The 21,115-nt window shown below is 47.8% G+C and overlaps 2 protein-coding genes across 6 annotated transcripts in view; both read right to left on the minus strand.

Moving 5' to 3' along the window:
• Positions 1-953: 953 nt before the first annotated feature.
• kdm4c (lysine (K)-specific demethylase 4C) lies at positions 954-15,025 on the minus strand. Of its 5 annotated transcripts, none has more exons than XM_062516008.1 (22): positions 14,939-15,025; positions 13,482-13,647; positions 12,849-13,024; positions 12,174-12,288; positions 11,811-12,004; positions 11,319-11,368; positions 10,923-11,026; positions 10,575-10,712; positions 9,206-9,399; positions 8,347-8,522; positions 5,881-8,180; positions 5,060-5,171; positions 4,769-4,962; positions 4,092-4,290; positions 3,883-3,959; positions 3,724-3,779; positions 3,466-3,574; positions 3,175-3,363; positions 2,352-2,525; positions 2,092-2,211; positions 1,728-1,820; positions 954-1,488 (listed from the first exon to the last, which is right to left on the minus strand). In XM_062516008.1, the coding sequence occupies exons 2-22, from the start codon at positions 13,623-13,625 to the stop codon at positions 1,372-1,374; spliced, it is 5,031 nt and encodes a 1,676-aa protein (XP_062371992.1). In that variant the 5' UTR covers positions 13,626-13,647; positions 14,939-15,025; the 3' UTR covers positions 954-1,371. The 5 variants fall into 5 exon arrangements, with proteins under 5 accessions (XP_062371992.1, XP_062372013.1, XP_062372008.1 ...); XM_062516029.1 differs by lacking the exon at positions 14,939-15,025 and adding an exon at positions 13,732-13,902 and having other exon boundaries at positions 2,161-2,211; positions 2,358-2,525; XM_062516024.1 differs by lacking the exon at positions 14,939-15,025 and adding an exon at positions 13,732-13,902 and having other exon boundaries at positions 2,161-2,211.
• A 2,362-nt stretch (positions 15,026-17,387) lies between these two features.
• The window catches only part of ecpas (Ecm29 proteasome adaptor and scaffold), an 18,987-nt gene continuing 15,259 nt past the window's right edge, over positions 17,388-21,115 (minus strand). Inside the window, 7 exon segments of the mRNA XM_062516039.1 lie at positions 17,388-18,690; positions 18,888-18,959; positions 19,062-19,150; positions 19,966-20,071; positions 20,229-20,397; positions 20,535-20,727; positions 20,900-21,115. The exon segment at positions 20,900-21,115 is cut by the window's right edge and continues 40 nt beyond it. Of these exon segments, the coding sequence (XP_062372023.1) occupies positions 18,551-18,690; positions 18,888-18,959; positions 19,062-19,150; positions 19,966-20,071; positions 20,229-20,397; positions 20,535-20,727; positions 20,900-21,115 (985 nt within the window). The 3' untranslated portion in view covers positions 17,388-18,550.

Consider the following 21,115-nt stretch of genomic DNA (forward strand, 5'->3'; position numbering starts at 1 on the left):
GAAACTGTGCAGGTGGTCTGCTGGTGACTTGAGCTGAAGTGTGCGTGGGTGTGAGTGGGAAAGAATTGCTGACTGCCTGACAGTGTGAGCATCAGTCTGTCCTCTGGCGCTCTGTGCCTCCCACTGAAGCTCTGCTCTCCCTCACCTCATGCAAACTAAAATTACACCCATAACTCCACTCTGGCACTCACCTCAGTGGTGCTGCACAGCAGCTACTTCCTAACACGCTTCCTATCACATTCCATGAGCTCTAATGGAATACGTGATGTTACCTCATGAGTGCATTCACACCGAGACTCCGCAAAGGGCTCCAAGAGGCACTCCACCCCTAACTTTTGGATACTCCACCTGTCTCCTCCCAGAACATGGTCAAGTCTCCTTTGTTTTCCACTTGTCCTCTATCTGATGTATACTGCTGCTAAAATATGCATTACTTGCTCAGGGTCTAGCAAAGACTCATGTATGATTTCAGGTTTTCCACCGTAAGTAAATAGTCTGCATCATAAATTAATTTTTTTAACTCTATTACTTTCATTGACCCTGCTCAAGGTGAACCTTAATGAAAAGGAGAGTGGTGCCTTGTAACGCCGTGCTTACAGCGGCTCACGCATGTTTGGCCTTGTGAAGGTCACCCGCCTCCGTGTTGGTTGGCCGTGTAGTCGTCTGCTGGAGCTGCTGAGGTGGCTGAATGCTGACGTGGCCACTTACCTGCAGGGGGAGAGAGTGGGGCTACTGCACATGCTTCAGATCCTGCTTTCTCTCAGGGATCACATCTACCTCAGAAACACCAAACAGCGTACCACTTAAGTACATGATGTTCTGGTGCGTCTGCTTAGTGGATGTGTTGCCCGTTGAGTATGAGCTGGGTACAAATCTGTACGTGTGTCTGATATAAGGAGGGAGAAGGTAAAACCAAGGAAAAAATAAAGCCTTAATCACATTCAGACGCAAAATAATCATAAATATTTTTAATCAGTATTGTACAGCTATGGTTGACACATAGGGGAGAGGGAAGACCCCAATAAATAAACAAACCCATCCAATCAAGTTAAATAGTTAAGACAAAGTGCTTCAGCAGACACGGCGACAGTAGCTTTCGTTAGTTTTCTATTAAAAACGAGTTAGAAGTAGGACACTGCCCTCTGCAGGAGCCGTCACGCTTAACATGCACTGATCAGAACAAAGGGACCAAAGAAAAAAAAAAAGTAGTCCATTTGAAGGAAAAACCCAAGTACATGGGAAGTCCTCAGAAAAAAACATTCTCTGTTTTTTTTGTGTTTCAACTTTCAAAAATTGCATTTCCCTGACATGTTAGAGTAACTGTCCCACGGTGACACACTGGAGTCTCCTGTGAGTGGCCCTCGGCTGCTCTCAGCTGCTCTTGGTGATGTAGTCTCTCTGGAAGCGAGAGTTGGGGGTCCGCTGTCTCTTCCGCTCTCCCTGCGAGGTGAAAAAGGCGTCCTGGAAACGCATGCTGGAGGCTGTAGACTGAGCAGTGCACACACACACACACACACACACACACACACACACACACACAGAAAATGATTAATTACTACAATTACTGTTTATGTGCATTCTGCAGAGAATATATATATATATATATATATATATATATATGTGTGTGTGTGTGTCTGAGTGTTTCTGTAATATATGAATGCACTTTTTAGAGAGGAGAGTAGGAAGCGGAAGAGTAAAAAGCCGGTGGCGTTCTGAGGTCCACTCACAAGTCGTCCTTTGACCTTCTTGGGCAGGTCTTCGTCCAGAGTGTAGATGTCCTCTCTCTTGGCCGTTACCTGAGAGCCGTCCTCAAACTCCACCTGACACACCACCACCACACAAGAATGCATGAGTAAGCGTGTGTGGGTGTGTTTGTGTACACAAGTGTGCATGTGCTTATGAGACTTATGAGGGAATATGCACAGTACCATACTGTATGTCAATGTGTGATAACAGTATTAGATACTATAAATGTGTGTGCGTGCGTGTCGGTGTGTGTGAGTGTGTGTGGTTGGTGAGTGTCCATGTGTTGTGTGTCAGTCTCGGTGATGGTGATATGTGTTGTACTGGAGCCTGTGTCTGTGTGTGTACCTGGTACATATGTGTTGTATTAGAGCCAAGATATTTGGCGGTGTAGTAGAGTCCATCGGGCCACTTCACCTGAACCACCTCCCCCACCTCAGGAGGACCCAACGCAGCACAGTCTCTGCTCTGAAACACACAGACACACACACACCACAGACACACAGACACAGACACAGGCACAGGCACAGACACACAGAGTTATACTCTGATCCCAATAAAACTCAGCGGTCATATGGTTCAAAATAGTGAGTGGCCCATATACTCACACTCACCACAATGTCCTCCGGGAAGGTGTCGTTACTGAAGGAGCCGTCGTCGAACATGACCTCGTAGAAAGTGTGTGAGGTGATGTGTGTGACGCGGGAGCTGTAGTAGCGCAGGTTCTTGTGCTTGCTGATCACCGTCTGGCCCACCACCAGCTCCTCACGCACATTACGCTTCTGTGGCAGGCAACAGCAACAACACTTAATGGGAGTGTGTGTGTGTGTGTGTGTGTGTGTGTGTAACCGAGCAGTGTTTCTCACAGACTAATTTGAGGCGGTGCGCCACAGATTCAACACTGGCCGCCACATATTGCATGTTTCGTTATTCATTTATTAAAAAAAAAACAAAAAAAAAACACGCATCATATGAAAGCAAACGTTTTTGTTGTAGACTACTGTATGCGTGCAACTTCACCAAACAGTATAGATAGTAAACCCCCTCTCCTTGGCCTGCATGTTCTCGCTCTCCCTCTGTCTCGTGCTCGGTCAATGGACACCCGCCCCTCGACATGCACATTTAATCCAAATAAAACATTCACAATTGTGAAAGCAATGACGCATAGAGGACGACTAGCTATAAATTATGATTAAATCCATTAGCATGCTAGACACATTGTATTAAATTGCATTCAAGTTGACTGAATTCTTTATATTGTGTTTCAAATGAAGACAAGCTTTTTCTACACCTTTTTGTTAAAATATTATTCACATTATATGAAAGGACACTGATAAAAAGGTGACCTTTTGACATTCAAAGCGACGCAATGAGAAATGTGGGTGCACCTAATCTTGTGTTGGTGTACCACCGAAACTGGGAGGGACTTACTGTTGTTGAGCTTCGAGACTGGTGCCTGTGGCAGGTGATGAACACCACATACGGCCAATCATCAGCCTCCATGGCCACCCCGGCGGCATGAGCACAGGTGACATGGAAGGAGGTGGAACATCGGCCACAGGAGCACTGGACACACGCCCCCGCAACTCGCTTCACACGCTTGCGACAGTAAATACACTTCTGCAAAAATACACAGAGCGCCAGACAGTGAGAGAAGAATACAAACAGATAACTCTCTGTGTGTGTCTGTGTGTGTGTGTGTGTGTGTGTGTGTGTGTTTACCAGTTTGAATCTCTGAGCTGGGACAGCGCTGGTGTCTATAGGACTCCTTTTGGTTTCATCTACAAACTTCACCTCCGGAATGGCAATGGCACACATCACATGGGCCCATCTGCAACACACACACACACACACACACACACAAAACATAGACGCTGCTGTTAAAGTGTTCGGTGTTTCATTCCACAACACAACAACCCAAACACCCAACCACAGAGGGCAGCACATGATGTTGTGTGGCGTGGTGAGCGGCGGTGCTACCTGTGGTCTGTGGTGGTCTTCAGCGCTCCCCCGCGCAGATTACACAGACAGCAGTCCTGTGGGAGGACAGGACAGGACAGGAGCGGTCAGACCAAAGAGTCACAACAGAGTCTCCAGTTTCAACGGGCACATTGATTTGCTTTGTCCAGTTCAACTTACTGCGGCCTGCTCTCCACTCAAGCAGAGGTCACATGACCAGGCCTCACCAATGTCATCTGCAGCGACACCATAGCAACCTATGGGAGGACAGGAGAGAAGAGGCAGCCTGTCATGCTTAGCTGGGTAAAGAGTGTCCCCTTGGACTAGTGGGGGTGTGTGTACTGTGCCTGGGTGTTTGCGGGCAGCGTGCGCGTGTGTGCGTGACGTACTGGCATGGACCTGGACACAGCAGTGGGCGCAGCGGATGAGGGGGCTGGAGCCGTCCTCCTCCAGGAGGGTTGTGGGGGGGCACGAGCCTTCGCGAAAGGCAAAGCAGATCTCCGGGATCAAAGGTCGCGACCGCACAAACCCCCCTGAGCGCTGGGTGACCTCTTGTGCTTCCCTTCGGTCCTCGGAGCTCTCCTCGGGCTGCAGGTCAAACACACCAGAGCACACGTGCACACAGGCCACCAGTCAGAACATCAACACGCTCAACAAGCACGCCCTTCAGTGTACTGCCGGAAGGCTGCTCTCTTTTAAAACACTGCAGATACCACACAGATATGTTATCAAGGATAAAAACTTCCTTTTCACCTCAGAATGTCTTTAAAACCTTTGTTTACAATAAAGATGTGCTGTATTGTACTTCCGAAAATATTTGATAAGAGTTTAATATACCAATTGAAGTTTAATTTTCACTGCTGGTTTTGCGCCTTGGAAATCGGATGTGGGGCCTCAGACCAATTCTCAGTTGAGATTTGAGAATGGGTCTGGTGTTAGCCAGGCTAGGCCTGATGCCTTTAGGCTGACGTTTCACTCCGAATGAGGACCGGGGCGTAGACAAATCATGAGATCACTCTGTGACATGCACTGGTTCCATCCGTGTGGGAGCAGAGTGAGTGTGTACCTGATAGTAAGGCATGAACATGGTGCAGATGGCACAGTGTGGCCGCTTCTGGGCCACCGTAGCGTTGTACTCGCGCTCCGCACTCAGGCAGCGCCCCCTGCTGTGCCACAGCTGCACCAGCGGCCGTGCCCACTGCTCCACCTCCTGCTCCACCTCCTGCTCCTCCCCCTCCGCCATGGAACATTCTGGAGGCTCTGTGGGGGAAACGGAAGCAAAGCAGTTCAGCCCATGTTGACTAAGTGACGTGTGTGTCGTGTGTTGTGTGTGTGCGTTCCCGGCGGCAGCGCGGACCTTCGTCACTGATGTTCTGCTGCTTGACAGCGCTTGGCACGGCTCGAGCGGTGGGCTTCCTCAGGGGCAGGCGCCAGCTCTTTGTGTTCTTCTTCATGCCCCCGCTCTGGTACTGAGACGGAGCAAAGACACACACACACACACACACACACACGGGTCACACACAGCGCACAGCCAGCGGACACTGTTCCAACAGGACTTAAAAATATCCCAAAATCCCAGTCTTTTGCCCTCTCATCAACACCTCTTTAAACCACTTGCAATTACTCATCTCTGATTGGATGAGGACTGATGTTAAGTAAGGCATAAGAGGCACCGAGGTGTCCCAATATACGGCATTAATGGATGAGGCAGAGCAAAATAACTCCTCCACGAGTTTCCTCTGCCAAGTCCATTAATCCCCTATATTGAGACACGTCGAGGGCTGTTATCATGCTTATATTGTTACAATTCATGCATGTTGGCTATAGGCATGCCTTTACAGCACACAAAGGAAACATGCAGTTCAGTTTACAAAGAAGCCAACATGTTTAGCTTGTAGTATACTTTCTTTGCTTACTGACAGTGATAATGGTGGGTAGGTAGCTTGTTTACAGTTGATTCCATTGTTGTGAAGCCAGATTCTTAGTTCAACCGTTGTTTACTATGGTTGTTATAGTGACCATTCAAAAGAGTATTGATATGAAATGGAAGATCTACTTCAGATCTATCACATAGGTGTCCCATATAGAATTAACATATAGAATTAGTAGCCACCTTGCAGGCAAATCAGAAAATAGAATGTCTTGTCTCGGGGATGAGACTTTGTTAAGGTTACTTACTGGGGGGACTTCCCCCGGCTCCAGGCCTGAGTCGCCGCACTCTGATTCGCTGAGGTTGGAGTTGTAGCTGTCGTCGCTGCTGCTGGCTCCGCCTCCTCCTCTCTCAGAGCCTCCACACTCAGAGGAAGCCAGCTGGTTGCTGGGCAGCTCCGCGTCGGTGTGGTCGGGTGGGCCGTGGTGGTGGGCGTGTGTGTGTGCCTGTGCGTGGGCGTGCAGGGCGCTGGGTGGGAGGCTGGGCTCCAGCTGGGTCCAGGTCTGCTCGCGCTCCGGCGGCTCGGGGGGCTCCGGCGACTGGACGGCCTTGCAGCGCGGCTCCTCCCACAGGCTGAAGGTGTGCAGCGCGTGGCGGTCGTAGGCGGTCGCCGGCGCGTGATAGGCCGTCAGGCTGTCCGTCAGCTCCGGCCGCACGCTCTCGATCAGCACGGCGGGGGACGGAGCCGGCAGGCTGGCCCACACGGCGTCGGGGGGGAGGGACTGAGGCCGCATGTCCACCAATGAGCTCTCAGGGGGGAGGGTCTCCAGGAGCGCGTACGTGCTGGAGTGGGAGCGGTCAGCCTGCGTGAGACCAGCGCGGCGTCCGAAGCTCTGCTGCGCGTCTGCGTAGGCGTGAGAGTTAGCAGTGGGCTGCGCGGAGCCCTGGCCTGCATCAGGGGCTGTAGTGTCGGGGGGAACGGTCAGCTGGGGCTGAGAGTCGGCGGAGACAGGCGCTGAGTCAGAGCGGTCATCATAGCCCGTAATGCTCACGCGTGCTCTGAGGTCAGTAGGGTCCGAGTGCAGGCGGGGGCCTGTGCTGGGGCCAGTAGTGCTGGGCTGGGACGTGCACAACGCAGAGGGGTGCGCTGGGTGGGCTGAGGGGGCTGCGGCTGCTTCAGTGGGGTCAGTAGTGCAGGCCTGTGTGCTGCGCTGGCCATCCACACTCGCCGGCCCTCTGTGTGGGAGTCCAGTGCTCGGCTGTGTCAAAGTGCCAGTGTGTGCAGTGGGGCTACCCTGTGGCGTGTGTGTGTGCGCAGTGGGGCTACCCTGTGGCGTGTGTGTGTGTGCAGTGGGACTACCCTGTGGCGTGTGTGTGTGTGCAGTGGGGCTACCCTGTGGCGTGTGTGTGTGTGCAGTGGGGTTGCCCTGTGGCGTGGGAGTGTGTGTCTGGAGTGTGAGGCCGCTGTTCGCCAGAAGTGCTGATTTGTCAGAAGGATTTGGATGAGAGCAGAGCTGGGTGTGATTGGGGAGCTTGTCTGTGGACTGTGTGTGTTGGATTTCAAGTGTTGGTGGCGGTGTGTCTTGTGCCTCTGCCGTAGAGAGTGTGTGTCTGTGCTGCTCAGGGTTGGGAGTGTGTGTCCACAGGTGTGTGTGTGTGCAGTCTGTGTGGGCCTGGCTGAGCGCAGGCTCCAGGCTGAGGGGGGGCTCCTGGTTCAGGGCCTCTGGGGTCAGTTCTGGCGGAGCCGTGTGAGACTGGACGGGCGTGTCGCTCTCGCGGTAGAGCGCGGGCGCGTGTGTGTGCCTGCCCGTCACTGCGCCCGCCGCGGCGTCTGAGCACAGGGCGAGGGTGAGGGCGGGCATCTCCTGGGTGAGGGCGGGCGGCTCCTCCTCCGGCTCCATCTCCACGGGCTCCGGGGTCAGCAGGGGCATCTCCGAGACACACCCCGCGCTGGGCACTCGGGCGAGCCCGCCGCTGACCTGAGGAGGGTCCGCAGGGACCCGGGCACTCACCTCGGTGGCTTCAGATGCCCCGCGGGGGGCGGGCGTGCCAGCCTCAGGGCACAGATCTGCAGCTGAGGGCGCGCTACTTACGTCACCGTAAAGTGCTTGAGCGCCTCCCGCGCCCAGAGGTCCATCTGCTGGCCAGGAGTGAGGTGTGGTCAGAGGTGTGGTCAGCGTGCTCTCCGCTGGCCGTGTGTGTGTTGGTGCGGCCGGCGCTTCACCGTCACAGGCTGACATGGTAGCTTGATGGCCTTTGCTCTCCTGCGAGGAGGTGGACTTGCTCCTCTTCGTAGCGCTCGCGCATGCTGGAGTGTTGCCACTCATGGCAGTGACGGCGGCTGGGGACCCGGGGGCCAAAGCGTGCGTGTGTGTGTCCGTGGGTTGGTCAGTCCTCGGAGGCCTGTCCAGAGGGCCGGGCGGCTGGCCTGCTGACAGGCTCAGCCCTGTGTCCGGTGTCTCCTTGGAGACACTGCGTTCTCTGGCGGACACTTTCTGGTGATGCGGTCCTGAGAGGTCCTCACGGATGGAGGCTTTCTGAATCAGCGTGTCTGCCTCAACTCGGTTCACCTTCACAACACACATCTGTCTGCGCCGACCAGAGGACCCTGGAGGCAGAGATACAACACATGCTCAAGTGCTCAATACATGCTCATGACCCACACACATGATAGAATGCACAGTTCTGCATTAGCAATTACATTCATTCAAGTGTGTGTGTGTGTGTGTGTGTGTGTGTGTGTGTGTGTGTATGAAGTGGTGCGCCCATCCTACCGATGCCCTGAAGTAGTGCAGTGTGGGATTTGTGGTCCTGTGGTGTAGGAGCAGGTGCCACCTGGTCGTCCGAGCAGCACTCGAGCCTCCTGCACTTCTCCCCTGCAGACGCCTCCATGTCCACGGGCTCCTCCACGGTCTTGTGCCTCTTGGAGCGCGTGCGGGTGTGGGGCAGGCTGGAGCAGACACAACACACACCACACACCACACGGGGACAAGCACACATTTAGAAGACCAGCATGCATATGTTGATCAGATGTTCCATGGTGGATACAGCTAAATGAATCAAGAGTAAATAGCGTTGGCTTGTTTGTCACACCAAATGAACTTGTGTAACGGGCTTCACTTAATCAGCAGTGGTGCTGGCCTACTCATTTATCTAATGATTACAGCTGCCATGAAGACATTTAATCGAATGTTAGCAACATTAGAGCAAAATTCATTCAAGGGTTTAATCCTATCTGCAAAGTCCCTGGCTTAGTGGTCTAATAGTATTGCTGTCAGTAAGAAAATCCATTGTTGTCTTGTTGTGCTCAGAATTGATGTCACGAAAGAAATAATTATTAACTCCGTGTGAAGGTCCAGTGGGTCCTGCACTGTGGTGGAGGCACACAAAACACAAAAGGACAATGTTCCTCTAAACCTCCGAGGAGAGCAACTGAAAAATACCACGAGCTCTGCAATCTTCTGTGGTTGAAAAGCTCTTAATATTTGTTGTTTGAGTGTGTGTCTGAGTCACTGAATCTGGGATATGGGATTAACAAATATGACAGAATGACAATGAATGACTGTAGTGATGCCATTTGCTGCATGGATGTGCAGTGCCGATGTCCATGGGAGCTACAGTACAGTGCAGTACCTCTGGACAGCAGGCTTGGTGTAGGCGCGTCTCTGCAGCCAGCTCTCCAGCTGGGGCGTGGCGCTGGGCGTGGCCTGCGTGTGGTCGATGGGGCACGGGTCCTTCCCCTGCAGCCACCCCGCGTAGCGCTCCGGCTGGAAGAGGCGCACAAACGGGTCCATGGAGATCTTCACCATGTCCTTACTGCAGGAGCACTGCAGGGGGGGAGACATCATTATTCACATCAGCTTTAGCATGCAGCCGGTGCCCTTCACAGAAGGACAGTGGCGTCATGTACAGTAGATCATAGACCTGTCATGAGGCCTCTACATATGGGGGGGAGGGGGGAGCAATCTGCACACCACCCCCATCCATGGTTTCAACGGCCTTGTAAAAAACTAAACTGAAGGATGGGTGAACGACACAAGCATGTTACTGACACATTGATGGGGAAAGGTTATAGTGGACCTTCACACAGATCAGCACAGCTGGGCAGTTCTTTTGAAATGAACCAAGCTAGAGTTCTCAACGGGCCGGGTCGGCCTGAAAAACCCGACGAGATTCTGGCGAACGATTCCCCGTTCGGGCCGGGTTCGGGTCAAATAATATAAGTAGATGACTCGGGTCGGGTCGGTCCTCGGGCTTAATTTTCCGCTCAGTGAAAAAAAAAAAAACATTTATTAATCATCGCTGTTGTTTACCCAAATCTTCATGAATTTCCCCTTATGGATCAATAAAGTCTATCTATCTGTACCGTAAAGAAAGCTGGCTGCTGCATGAAACGTGCATGCAATCATGGAGCGGGGACAGACGTGACGCTGTGTTGGGAGATGGAAGGACAGAGCTTGCAGCAACTCTGCATGTGTTCTGTTCTGTTGCACCGCACCAACATTTTAGTTCCTGTGCAAGTTCTAAGAAGCCGTCTCCATGAACAAAATAAAATGGCAGTAGATTGTTGCTGGGCAATAGGCTACGTTTTCGTGAATGGCTAACAACTCATTGCCATCATAGTGAAGCGTGTATGAAGCGGTTATTGAAATATCATGCTCTGTGGATGATTCTGCCTTTTTTATAGCAAGAACAGTAAGTTTCCCCATTTATATCATGTTTCTATTGTGGAAAATATCGTTTCACTAGGTTTTTACGTGGGTTAGGTTGGCCACTGCACATAATTGTGCCCTTAACGACCGTCCGTCTCCATAGGATAACATGGGGAAACTCGACCACTGGCGTCGGACCGGAGGCCCGGGTTCGGGTAGATAATTCATATTTATGTGTCGGGTTACATCGGGCTCGGGCTTTGAAAGCCACGGGCCGGGTCGGGTCGGGTTGTAATTTTCAGGCCCGTTGAGAACTCTAAACCAAGCACACACAGAGATGAAGATGATACCTGAGTTGCAACTCTGCCGTAGTCAATCCATCGCACGCTGGCAAAGTTAGTAGACTCGGCGCAGTTGAAGCCGTGGTTGAACCCAGCGTGGTAACCATATGGGAATGTGATCATAAACTCACCAGCCTCCTGGGTTATCTGTAGGCAAAACAACTCACTTACTAAACAACAACAACCTGGCTGAAGATTAACCATACAACCAAATTGGGAGACCAAATTTTCTTCATATTCAGGCTACTTTTATTCACCCTGAAGGCACTGCTCTTTCTGAAGATGTATTAAGCTATGGCACAACCTCAGCGTTTCTCATTACTAACACATGCACACAGGAATAATGAACGCTCGTACCTTGTCAAAGGGGATGCTGTACTTCTTAAGAATGGAAGGTGATATGAGAGTCATCTTGTGCCTCAGGAAAGCCTCACAGCCCTTAAAGCTATTAGGGAAGAAACCTGAAGACACACACCAGTGGATACAATTAATGGTTCTTGCATTGTATATTTACAAAGTCTGCATGTAATCATGACTACCTATTGCAATGCGAACATATCTTCTAAAGTTGAGTAGCACACACTCCCTAAGGCTGAAAAAGGAGTATGAAAAGAGATAAGAGTCTTTCATTGCATGGTTATTCTGTAATGGCTTACACCAGTCTCTCAGTATTCATGCATGCATTTAAAGGCCAACAGTCTGACACAAGTAAGAAGAGCCAAGTCATGAATATCAATTCCAAATCATCGCTACCTGTAGCCAGCCGCTCCAGCCTCTTCCCATGCTCTGGTGGGATAGCATACCTGAGGGGAAGGAGGCAGGGAGAGAGGGGAGGAACATTTATTACATGCCTCATCAGTTTGCCGGTCAGGTTTTCATTATGCACAAGGACCTCATCACGGCAGAGAGTATCTCATTAAGAGAAAGAGGAGCAAGTTATGTCCAAGAAGCCAATTCAGCAAATAGAGATCTTCTATCAGTGGTTAATGTGCAAAAGAAGAAGTGCAGAAGTACAGAAGGTGCAGTTAGACTCTCAGAAGTGCTCTTTCTTTCTTTGCCGTGACATATCACACATATCCTAATGACAGATTCGCTTACTCCAGGTTGATATTAATAGCGACATTAGTGTTCAAGACTTTCATTTGCATTTTGCGTATGGTGGTTCACCCAAATGTTATGCATACTGGGGAACACATATGCGCAGGGAGAAACCCATTGATTTAGGAGATGACTGAAGTGTCTTACCAGGACTTGGGCTCTCCAAAGTGCAGGTAGTTAATGCTGTAGAGGTCCATATCCTCTGTGTGCCATGAGAAGCTGGTCTTCCACATGCCGAAGTACAGGTATGGCGTGTTCACCCCCTGGATGGCCACCCCACAGTCCTCCTCGATCACATCCAGAATTGTTTTGAGGTGTCCAATGTTCCACTCTTCTACGTCCTGAAAAGGTAAGTATGGGAAATCAAGAGTGATTTCACTATACCTTATGAGGAGCTAAGATCTCCAGCTCATCACTCCACACAAGTTTAAACGGCTGTTTAAACGGCAAAATATTGACAAAACTACTTCGCTTTCCCATCTTGTGCAAAGATAAAATCTGATATCTCACCTCATCGTAGAGGGTGCCACTCACGTCGGCTCCATAGATAGGGGACACAAACGTGAGATTCTTCCAGTACTTTCTCTCCAAGTCCTCAAAACTCAAGTGCCGTGGGGTGCAGTATCTGGAAAATGGCAGAAGTGTGCTATCAAGTTAAAGGGTTGATGTTTTGAACTTTAGGTACACACATGGTTAATGATACATATAACAGACAATATATGGAACTGCCAGACTATATATTATCTACACCACTAATTTAAGCAGTCACTCCATTGTTACTTCCACAGACCTTCCAGAAATATATAAGCCGCATTGCATAGCCTACATGAATAACATCAATAAAAAAGATTGGAATGAATAGGATAGAACTAAAATACCTCGTGGACAGTAAGTCCAACCTAAAACTTCAACTTGTACATTATGGTGCATGCTTCATGCATTTCTACCCACAGGCCCTGACTTCCTTAAGTTTGGCAGGAGCAGACATGACATCAGTGACAAAGGTGTCCTCTGCTGAACATCCAAGCTAATCTACTGGCTGTCAGAGTATAAAAATAGACAAGGTACGTAATGCTGCTCATTTGAACGGCATAATCCTCACAGCTTCCAGCTAAAAAGATACCTCTGGGTGGACATCACTTCAGTTCAAATCAGTACAAAGGTGTGTGAGGCCACACTGCTCACTTGTCGCTGTTGGCCAGCTGGCGGAACTCCTTGACAGTCTGAGGCTTCTTCTGGATGTTGTACTGGGTGAAGAGTCCAGACTGGCCAGCCACCATCTGCTGGATGGGCGCCTGAATCACCAGGTCATCAATATCATCGTAGGTACGGCGCGGTTTCCATCCCTTTGGAGGAATGACCTGTATGACGAGAGAGTGTGTTTAGGATTTACCTGAAGGTAACTTCACACTTACATTTCCCCCCAACTATCCTAAAATGTAATATATAACCTACTATAGTAAAAGTCCATGACACACCCAGAGCACAAGGCCATAAATTCTGATCTTTTCCACCAACAGAGTGGAAAAAAGTGAGCAAAAAAATAGTTGCTTTTCACTTGGGAACTGGAGTGGGTGTGTCATTCTACATTTCTACAGTATCGTTGTGCATGTAACACGCTCTGTTCCTCCATCCTTAGTTATTCAAAACTGGTGGACATCTGGACTTCATTAGATAGCACCAAGGTTCAAAGAATTTTGAACAGGATTGAACAGTTCAAAAACCAGTTACCTGTTGATTGTAAATCGCCCTGAATGTGGAAGTATTTTCTACCCAGGCTGAGGGAGTGTTTAGAATAAAATGATGTAGGGTGCCTACCTTAGCAAGACCAGCACGCTGGGCTCCCTGGGACTCCATGTACACAAGGTATTGATTGAAATCTCGGAACTCCTCCATTGTGGGCCGAAAGGTCATGATTTTCAGGGAGGGGTTACCAGGGGTGCAGCCCCCTGTGCCCGCCATGTTGACCCTCCTACTGTTCAGTCTGGAAGAAGGAGACAAGAGTCAGACCACCATGTGCGACACTGACAAAATTCACACCTAAAGATGATCCAATGGATGGGTATACCTTCCACTGTTTGATAGGCCTCTACCCTTCTTCAGCAGGGTTGCTCAATATATCCACAGACATCAAGTTCTACTAATGCACCATAGGTAATCTTACATTTGAACAGTTTTGCATGTTTTTTGGAATAAAAACACCGCTACTCTATAAATACAATTAACTCAAACGCCAGAAGTTGTCCATTGCAGAACATAATAGTTTACGACAAAAATGCTGTGTCCATTTAAACGTTTAGCCAATGAAAATGACACATCGTTCTTCCGGGTCCTATGCACCTCACGTTGACCATCATGGTATCTGTTATTTTTTCAGCGAGCGATGATAACATTGTGTCTAACTGGCGTGCTGAATCCGCAGCATACATTTTCCAGAAACACAAATGCAACCAAAGACGTTTATCAAAAGTGTATATTGAGCGATCGTAGTTGCGCAGTCGCTTTATGTTTTTTTGCGTTTACAAAAGTGGGTTCCATATTAGTACATAATAACCGTACAGCGAAAGCGTAGGCCTACTGCACCGTATAGCTAACGTTACATCAAAAGATATACAACGTTCAACAACATTGCGCTACCAGCTATAAAAATAAAAGCCGTGTATGGTAACTCTTCATGGCCTATAACGTTACTGAACATCAACTGTTCAAGGAAAACGGCTAAGAGCATTCTAAATGAAAATAAAATGTCAAGTAGCAATAAAAAAACCCCGTCTGAAGTGAAAACGATAACGACGTTATCCTTTGAGCTGTACGGCGGAAGAGCACCCTCGTAGGGTGGCAGCAAACGGGGGCTTAACAAAGCAGTATCACTAGCAAATGGAACACAATATCATCAGAGCTTAGGCCCATATTGCAGACGTAAATAGCACGACACGCACACAACCTATATCAATAACTGCCCTAGGTTACGTAAGATAATCGTTATTACCTAAAGATGCAATGTTTGCACACAAGCACAGTCAAAGACCTGCGTTCTAGTTTCTTGATAGCCGTAAAGCTCCAAAATAGCAAACACGTCGATGGTAAACCCAATCCGCTAACTTGATAGCTTGCTTCCTACCTACATCTAGGCTAGCTGGCTAGCTATATTGTTCGCTGTCAAGCCAATTAGTCCACAATAAAACCGAATGCGCATATCAGAGTGGAGGCTTTCTTTAATAACATGGGAAGCAAGAAAACGACCATCATAAATTAATAGGGAACAACTATTCCACCTTATAATGGTAGGAGACGCTTAGTAGCAATCCTTTAAAGGTCCCGTCTGTTACTTCATGACAGCTCGCTCTTCTCACACGATTCCCTTTCTTCTTCTGGGTTTGTCATGAGATAAGCAGACAGGCTGTACAACATGACCGCCACCTAGCGACGCAATAAAGTCACTTTCATTTTGAGAAGTCCTTCGCTGCAGCGTGCAGTTCGGGGCTCAAGCTGGAGCGGGCGACACTGGAAGTGGAAACAATTAATGTTCATAGCATTGTAACACACACACACACACACACACACACACACACACACACACACACACACACACACACACACACACACACACACACACACACACACACACACACACACACACACACACACACACACACACACACACACACACACACACACACACACACACACACACACACACACCCCTAGCCTATATATTACAGAGCTCAATTGCAAGGCTAAATGGAACATTTTAGTCTTTTATTTTTGACAAATTCACAAAACACTCCAAACTCTTTTAACTTTTGTTTTTGGAGTGTTGTGTGTATACTGAGGGGGGAAAAAATGAATCCATTTTGATGAGTCTGAAACATAATAAAATGTGGAAAACTTGAAAGGGTCTGAATAGGCCTACTGCCCGTTTGCACTGTTTATTTGGTCATTAATAGGGTGTACATCCTTTGGTTGGTCATAAGACCTTTTGTTCCTTACATCCATCAACAAAAAAACATTTTACCTATTTTCATAACTTTGCAACTGTTCAAATTGATGCAATAATATAATTTAAATAATTATTCATCATCTGTTCACAAATCTAAAACATTTTCACTGCTGAATACAATACCAGGATTAATGAAGAGAGAGAGAAGGGGAGTGCTGCGTTGGGTCAATATAAAGATTAAAATCGGGTGCTCTTCGGAATGGAGATAAATAGATTTGAAAAAACTGTGACTGTCCTGTATGAAGTTACTTGGTGCTGTGTTTGTAAGGCAGTCAAAAGTCCAAGGCACACCGATGTAGTGAAAAAAGTAAAAAATCCTTTATTGCATTAGATAAAAAGGCTACGCGTTTCGACTCTACCGAGTCTTCCACAACAGGATTATTTGTTGACTATAAAGAGGCACATAAAATCATCTTTTGGAAATTTATCTTAATGCCTTAAATTAAAAAAAAAATTGAGGAAATATCCAACCTTCAAGGACATACATTTTCTTTGTGAATGAATAATGTATTAGAAATAAATCCAATATGTTTTTTTCCCCTTAAAATACAGGGGTCATATTGGAATCCCTATGTTAAATTCCAATAGAGGCAAGCAGTTTTTTTTTTATTTTAAGGCCAGTTATTTCATTTATGGATCCAGGATATTATGCATTCTGGTTCCCTTGGCCTTTGGAATTAAAATAGCCCCACATCATCAGATACCCTTCACCATACCTAGAGATTGGTATGGTGTTTTTTTTTCAAGTTAGCCTATTAGCTGGTTTGATTTGCACTGAGCTCAATGAGAATGAAACCAGCTAGGTTATCTGAAACAAACACCATGCCAATCTATAGGGATGGTGAAGGGTAAATGATGATATGGGGCTATTTTAAGTGTGTGTGCGTGTGGCGGGTCTGTGTGTGTGTGTGTGAGAGAGAGATGGTGGCAGGGTGGGTTGTGTAAAGCTGATAAATTCAGTAGGCACATGTTAAGTTTGTGTTATGTACTGGGGGCTGTTTTTTTGGGGTGGTGTTGAAATACAGCAGATAAGAGTTCTTGGTAAGTTGAGCTAACAGACACCATGTGTCATTTCACAGTAAGTGGGTCATACCTGAGCCAACAGAAACAATGAGTGAATTCAGTGAGTGGGCCATTCTTGGACTGGGGACCAAGCCAGAAGTGGACCAAGCTGAATGAAGGGAGCGGCCCAGAGGTGGACAGACAGATTTTGCTATGTGGGCATATTCAAGCATGACCGAGCAAACATTGTAGAAACTGAAAGGTAAACAGCATTGTAAGCAATTACCTAGCTCAGCTCACACACAAACAAGGTGCTATTGCAAACGTGCTACTAAAGGCTGCGGTACTATGTGTCTAATGTGAATAAAGACGGCTAAGGTACTTCGACATTAAAATAATTGCTTACAGTAAATCACAGAGCTATAAAAGATGTGGTAAACTATGTGGTCTGTTATGCATAGGTGTTTTTTCCCCTCAAGAGACATCAAAGACGGATGGAGCAGTTAAACACACTGTGCCAGGAAGGAACATGATCAGCGTGGGCAGGGCTTAATGTGGAGCTCCGCCCACATTGAGCCCAGTGCCAAATGTGCAAGCTGCAGGCAGAGGGTTCATGCTCATTTGAGTATGCCACTCACAGTATACAGCTCAAGGATTAGTGTATGACTTTCTAAAACATTTTTTATTTTATTTTAATTAAAGCAATCTTTCAGTCGACAATCTTTCACAATGAAGAGTTTTATTCTTTTCATTTTAAGGAACAATTTATATCTGGGCAAAACCCAAACGTGCATGCCTACCACCAGATCTTCAGTAGAACCTATTCATTACACTTTTTTTGAAAATAGATTTCACACCTGGAGCCATGCAAACATGAGATTACCTGTTCAAATGCCACGCCAAGCTCTTCAGTACATCAAAAGCATCTGTTCAATTCAAAACATTCCCCATCCTTGATATTGACTACCTTCATTAATCTGACTACCCCCCACACTGTTACAATACAGCCTCATCAATAATAGCTGCTTACAAACAGCCACTTCATGAAGGTTTTGAAATAAACTACGTGTGAAGTCCAGTGTATTGTCAGCTCAGTATAAAGGCCTCTCTAAAACGCTTTCAGTCCCTTTGAATTGGTGTCCCTTCGGACAACAGCTTGTCCTGCCACTCCTCTCTCTTTTCTGCAGTGTTATGCAGCAGCAGTAGAGGTCACTGCAGGTGGCACTAGGGCCAGCCAACACACAGACCAGAGCTCCCAGCTCCCCCTCCAACTGAGCTTGGGTCTCACAGTCCATAAAACTCACACACACACGTCCAATCAGGTTAAACCTTCTGAGCCTTTGCCCAACATCAATAAGATTAATAATAATAATGACAATAATTCATTAATAATACAAATATAGTTGCCCTGTCTTTAAAGAAACACATGTTCTTTCACACAGGGTTAAGAGGGCTAACAAATTGGAGCCGTTTTAGACCACTGCAAACCACAAACGGGGAACAGCCAGTGAGCCCACTGACTTGGGCAGTTCATAATGTCCAATACGGTTTCTGGGCAAAAGAGGCAAGAAGGACTACAACAGAGGATGGGATGGATTATCTTGTGTTTTGAGTTGAAAATGCTTTTGATCACATTTGAGGAAAGATGGTAAGGGAGAAGAGGTGTGGGAAGTAGGTGTGTGTCCTTGGGTGTGTGTGTGTGTGTGTGTGTGTGTGTGTGTGTGTGTGTGTGTGTGTGTGTGTGTGTGTGTGTGTGTGTGTGTGTGTGTGTGTGTGTTTGTGTTTGTGTTTGCGTGTCAGTATGTGCGTTTGTGCAGCGATGGCCCTCGGGGATTTCATGAGCAGCTCAGGGAGCGTGTGCTGGCGGTGGAGAAGCTTCCAGAATTCAGGTCTGGCCCTGGATATTCCGACGAAGCTCCTGTGCTTTGTCCCGTAACTCGGGACGACTGTCCATCTCCATGGTAGCCAGTGAGCGCTGCAGCTGGCCACGACTCTTCTCTGACATACACTCCCACTGACCACTCTCTGAAACACAAACAAACACTTAAACATACAGACGCTGGCGGCTACACACATCCACTGACAAGTCTATGTGTCATGAGCATGCACGTGTACACACACACACACACACACACACACACACACACACACACACACACACACACACACACACACACACACACACACACACACACACACACACACACACACACACAAATTACCTGTGATCTTTTTAACAAGCAGTTCCACAACAGTCAAGGCCTCAGACCTCACCGAGGAGTAACTCTTGTTTTCTGAGGAAACAGAAAGAGAGTTGAGCACTTTCAGAACATGGCCAATACCTACAGGGTAAAGTCACAATGATTTGAGTGTTTGTGAGTATCATTCTTTCATACCGAGGGGATAGGAAAGTGCTGTTGATGTCTCAGACAACATCTGAGACAGGACAGTAAAGTTTTGATGTTCCTTCTCCAACAACAATAAACTGTAAAAAGACATTAAAAACACACACATTACTTATATATTACTTATGAGGGTTAGCTGTCTAGACATTTAACAGCATCTCCAGCAACGTGACATCACTTGTTCCTTCACAACCTTTGAATAAATATGTATTATCGGTCGGTCATCACCTCATAAATTACATTTGTCAATGTCCGTTTGCCAACACCGGCATCATAAACAGACACAGACTGTCCAGCAACTTCTGAGATCAAAGTCATTACAAGCTGTTAGGACATGGTGTATGACATATGAATACTTTAAAGAGTAGGTAGTAATGTTACCGGTGACAATAAACCTTCAAGGCATGTGTCAAAAAAATTAAACAGTTCCTAGTGAGGCTTTGAATCATAGCTTGATTCATTTTGTAGAGTGTGTGTGATTCCTATGACCGCAGAAGATTATCGGTAGAGATCATCTGTATGTGTGATACCACCTGACTTAAAATTGAAAAAGATTTGGAAAAACCTGTAATGTGAGCTCATTTTAAGAGACCGCAACACCAATGAAACTCTTGTTGTGAGTATGTCGACTGCAGAACTGTGTAACTGAATGAATGGTGTGTGTGTGTGTGTGTGTGTGTGTGTGTGTGTGTGTGTGTGTGTGTGTGTGTGTAATTTAAAGCCATATCAGTACCTAAGGCTATTTAATGGCCAGAACATGGTATGCTATAGTGGAGGGTAAGGGAGATCAAAATGGAACTATAACAAACTTAGGAACAATGATATTTTAGAGAAGTTTTTTAAAATCTATGCTAGCCAGAAACTCTAAAACTTGCGTGTGTGTGTGTGCGTGTACCCTTTAAAGAAGGCCTTCATGGTCTGCAGGACTCCTAACTGCACCTTCCAGGTGCTGAGTTTCAGCCTCTCACACATCAGTGCACACACCTCCACCTGGTACTGGCCTAGAACACATCAACACACCACATGACATGATGCAACCACACACTCAAGTCTGTACACACAAGGCAGTCTGTGGAGACGTATGGGCTCGGGGTTGCAGTAGGGGTAGCAATAGGAGTAGTAGTGTCCATTCTTGAGCCGCTGCACGTCCACTCTTACCCTGCGTCTGAGGGTTTCTGGGCCAGGCTCTGCCCAGGGTCTCGAACGCACACAGCACCGCCTCCATGCGCAGCTCTCGCTTCTTCTCGTCATCATCGTCATCATCATCATCGTCATCGTCGTCATCCTGGGCGGCTTTCCTCCGAGATCCTGCGCCCGCTGGACGATACTAGTGGAGTAACAAACATCTCAAACTAAACACCCACAATGCGCACGCAGACCACTTCTGGAGAATAGTAGTTTCTACAGTAGAATTCAAAAGTCTTTGTCTCATCTCAGACGTGTGTGAAAAAGATGTTGTTGTACCTTTTTGATGATGGGGAAGAGCACCTGGCTCAGCTCAGTGAAGCGGTCAGTCTCTGTGGCCTCCATGATTTCTCCAGCAGCGCGCAGGGCTGCGATCTTGTAGACCAGGCTCTCCTTACGACACTCACGCAGCACACACTCCACCACCTCAGTCACGGTCGGCTGGCCTGCCACAGGCTTCTGGAGCTCACCACTACACACACACACACACACACACCAAACATTCATGTATAAACATGCAGAAATGGGACTTTTGTCTGTGTGTGTGTGTGTGTGTGTGATGGCATGTGTCTGGTTTCAGGGCAATATCACATCATGTTTCTGCAAGCAGCTGTGTGTGATGATGACGGCATGTGTGTGCTCACCTGCACTTGGTCACTACTGAGGCGATGGCCTTCAGCAGCTCCTCTTTCCCAGCCCAGGTGCGTCCAGCTAGCCCTTGCATCAGAGCGCACAGGATCATGCCCAGGTGGGGTGGGACCAACGAGCCAGTCTGCTGCTTGGCAACTGTTGCCATGGCAGCTGCCCCCTGTGCCTTCATCTTCCACGACTGCGACTGTAAGGCCTTTTGGGTGATGGCT

This window comes from Sardina pilchardus, chromosome 2, assembly GCF_963854185.1.
Source record: "Sardina pilchardus chromosome 2, fSarPil1.1, whole genome shotgun sequence".
NCBI lineage: Eukaryota > Metazoa > Chordata > Actinopteri > Clupeiformes > Clupeidae > Sardina > Sardina pilchardus.

Coding starts and splice junctions, on each gene's coding strand:
- kdm4c (XM_062516008.1), bottom strand. CDS start 13,625: ATGGCGGGCACAGGGGGCTGCACCCCTGGTAACCCCTCCCTGAAAATC. Junction 3,575..3,723: donor AAGACCACCACAGACCACAG/GTAGCACCGCCG, acceptor TGTGTGTTGCAG/ATGGGCCCATGTGATGTGTG. Junction 2,212..2,351: donor CGGAGGACATTGTGGTGAGT/GTGAGTATATGG, acceptor TGTGTGTTTCAG/AGCAGAGACTGTGCTGCGTT.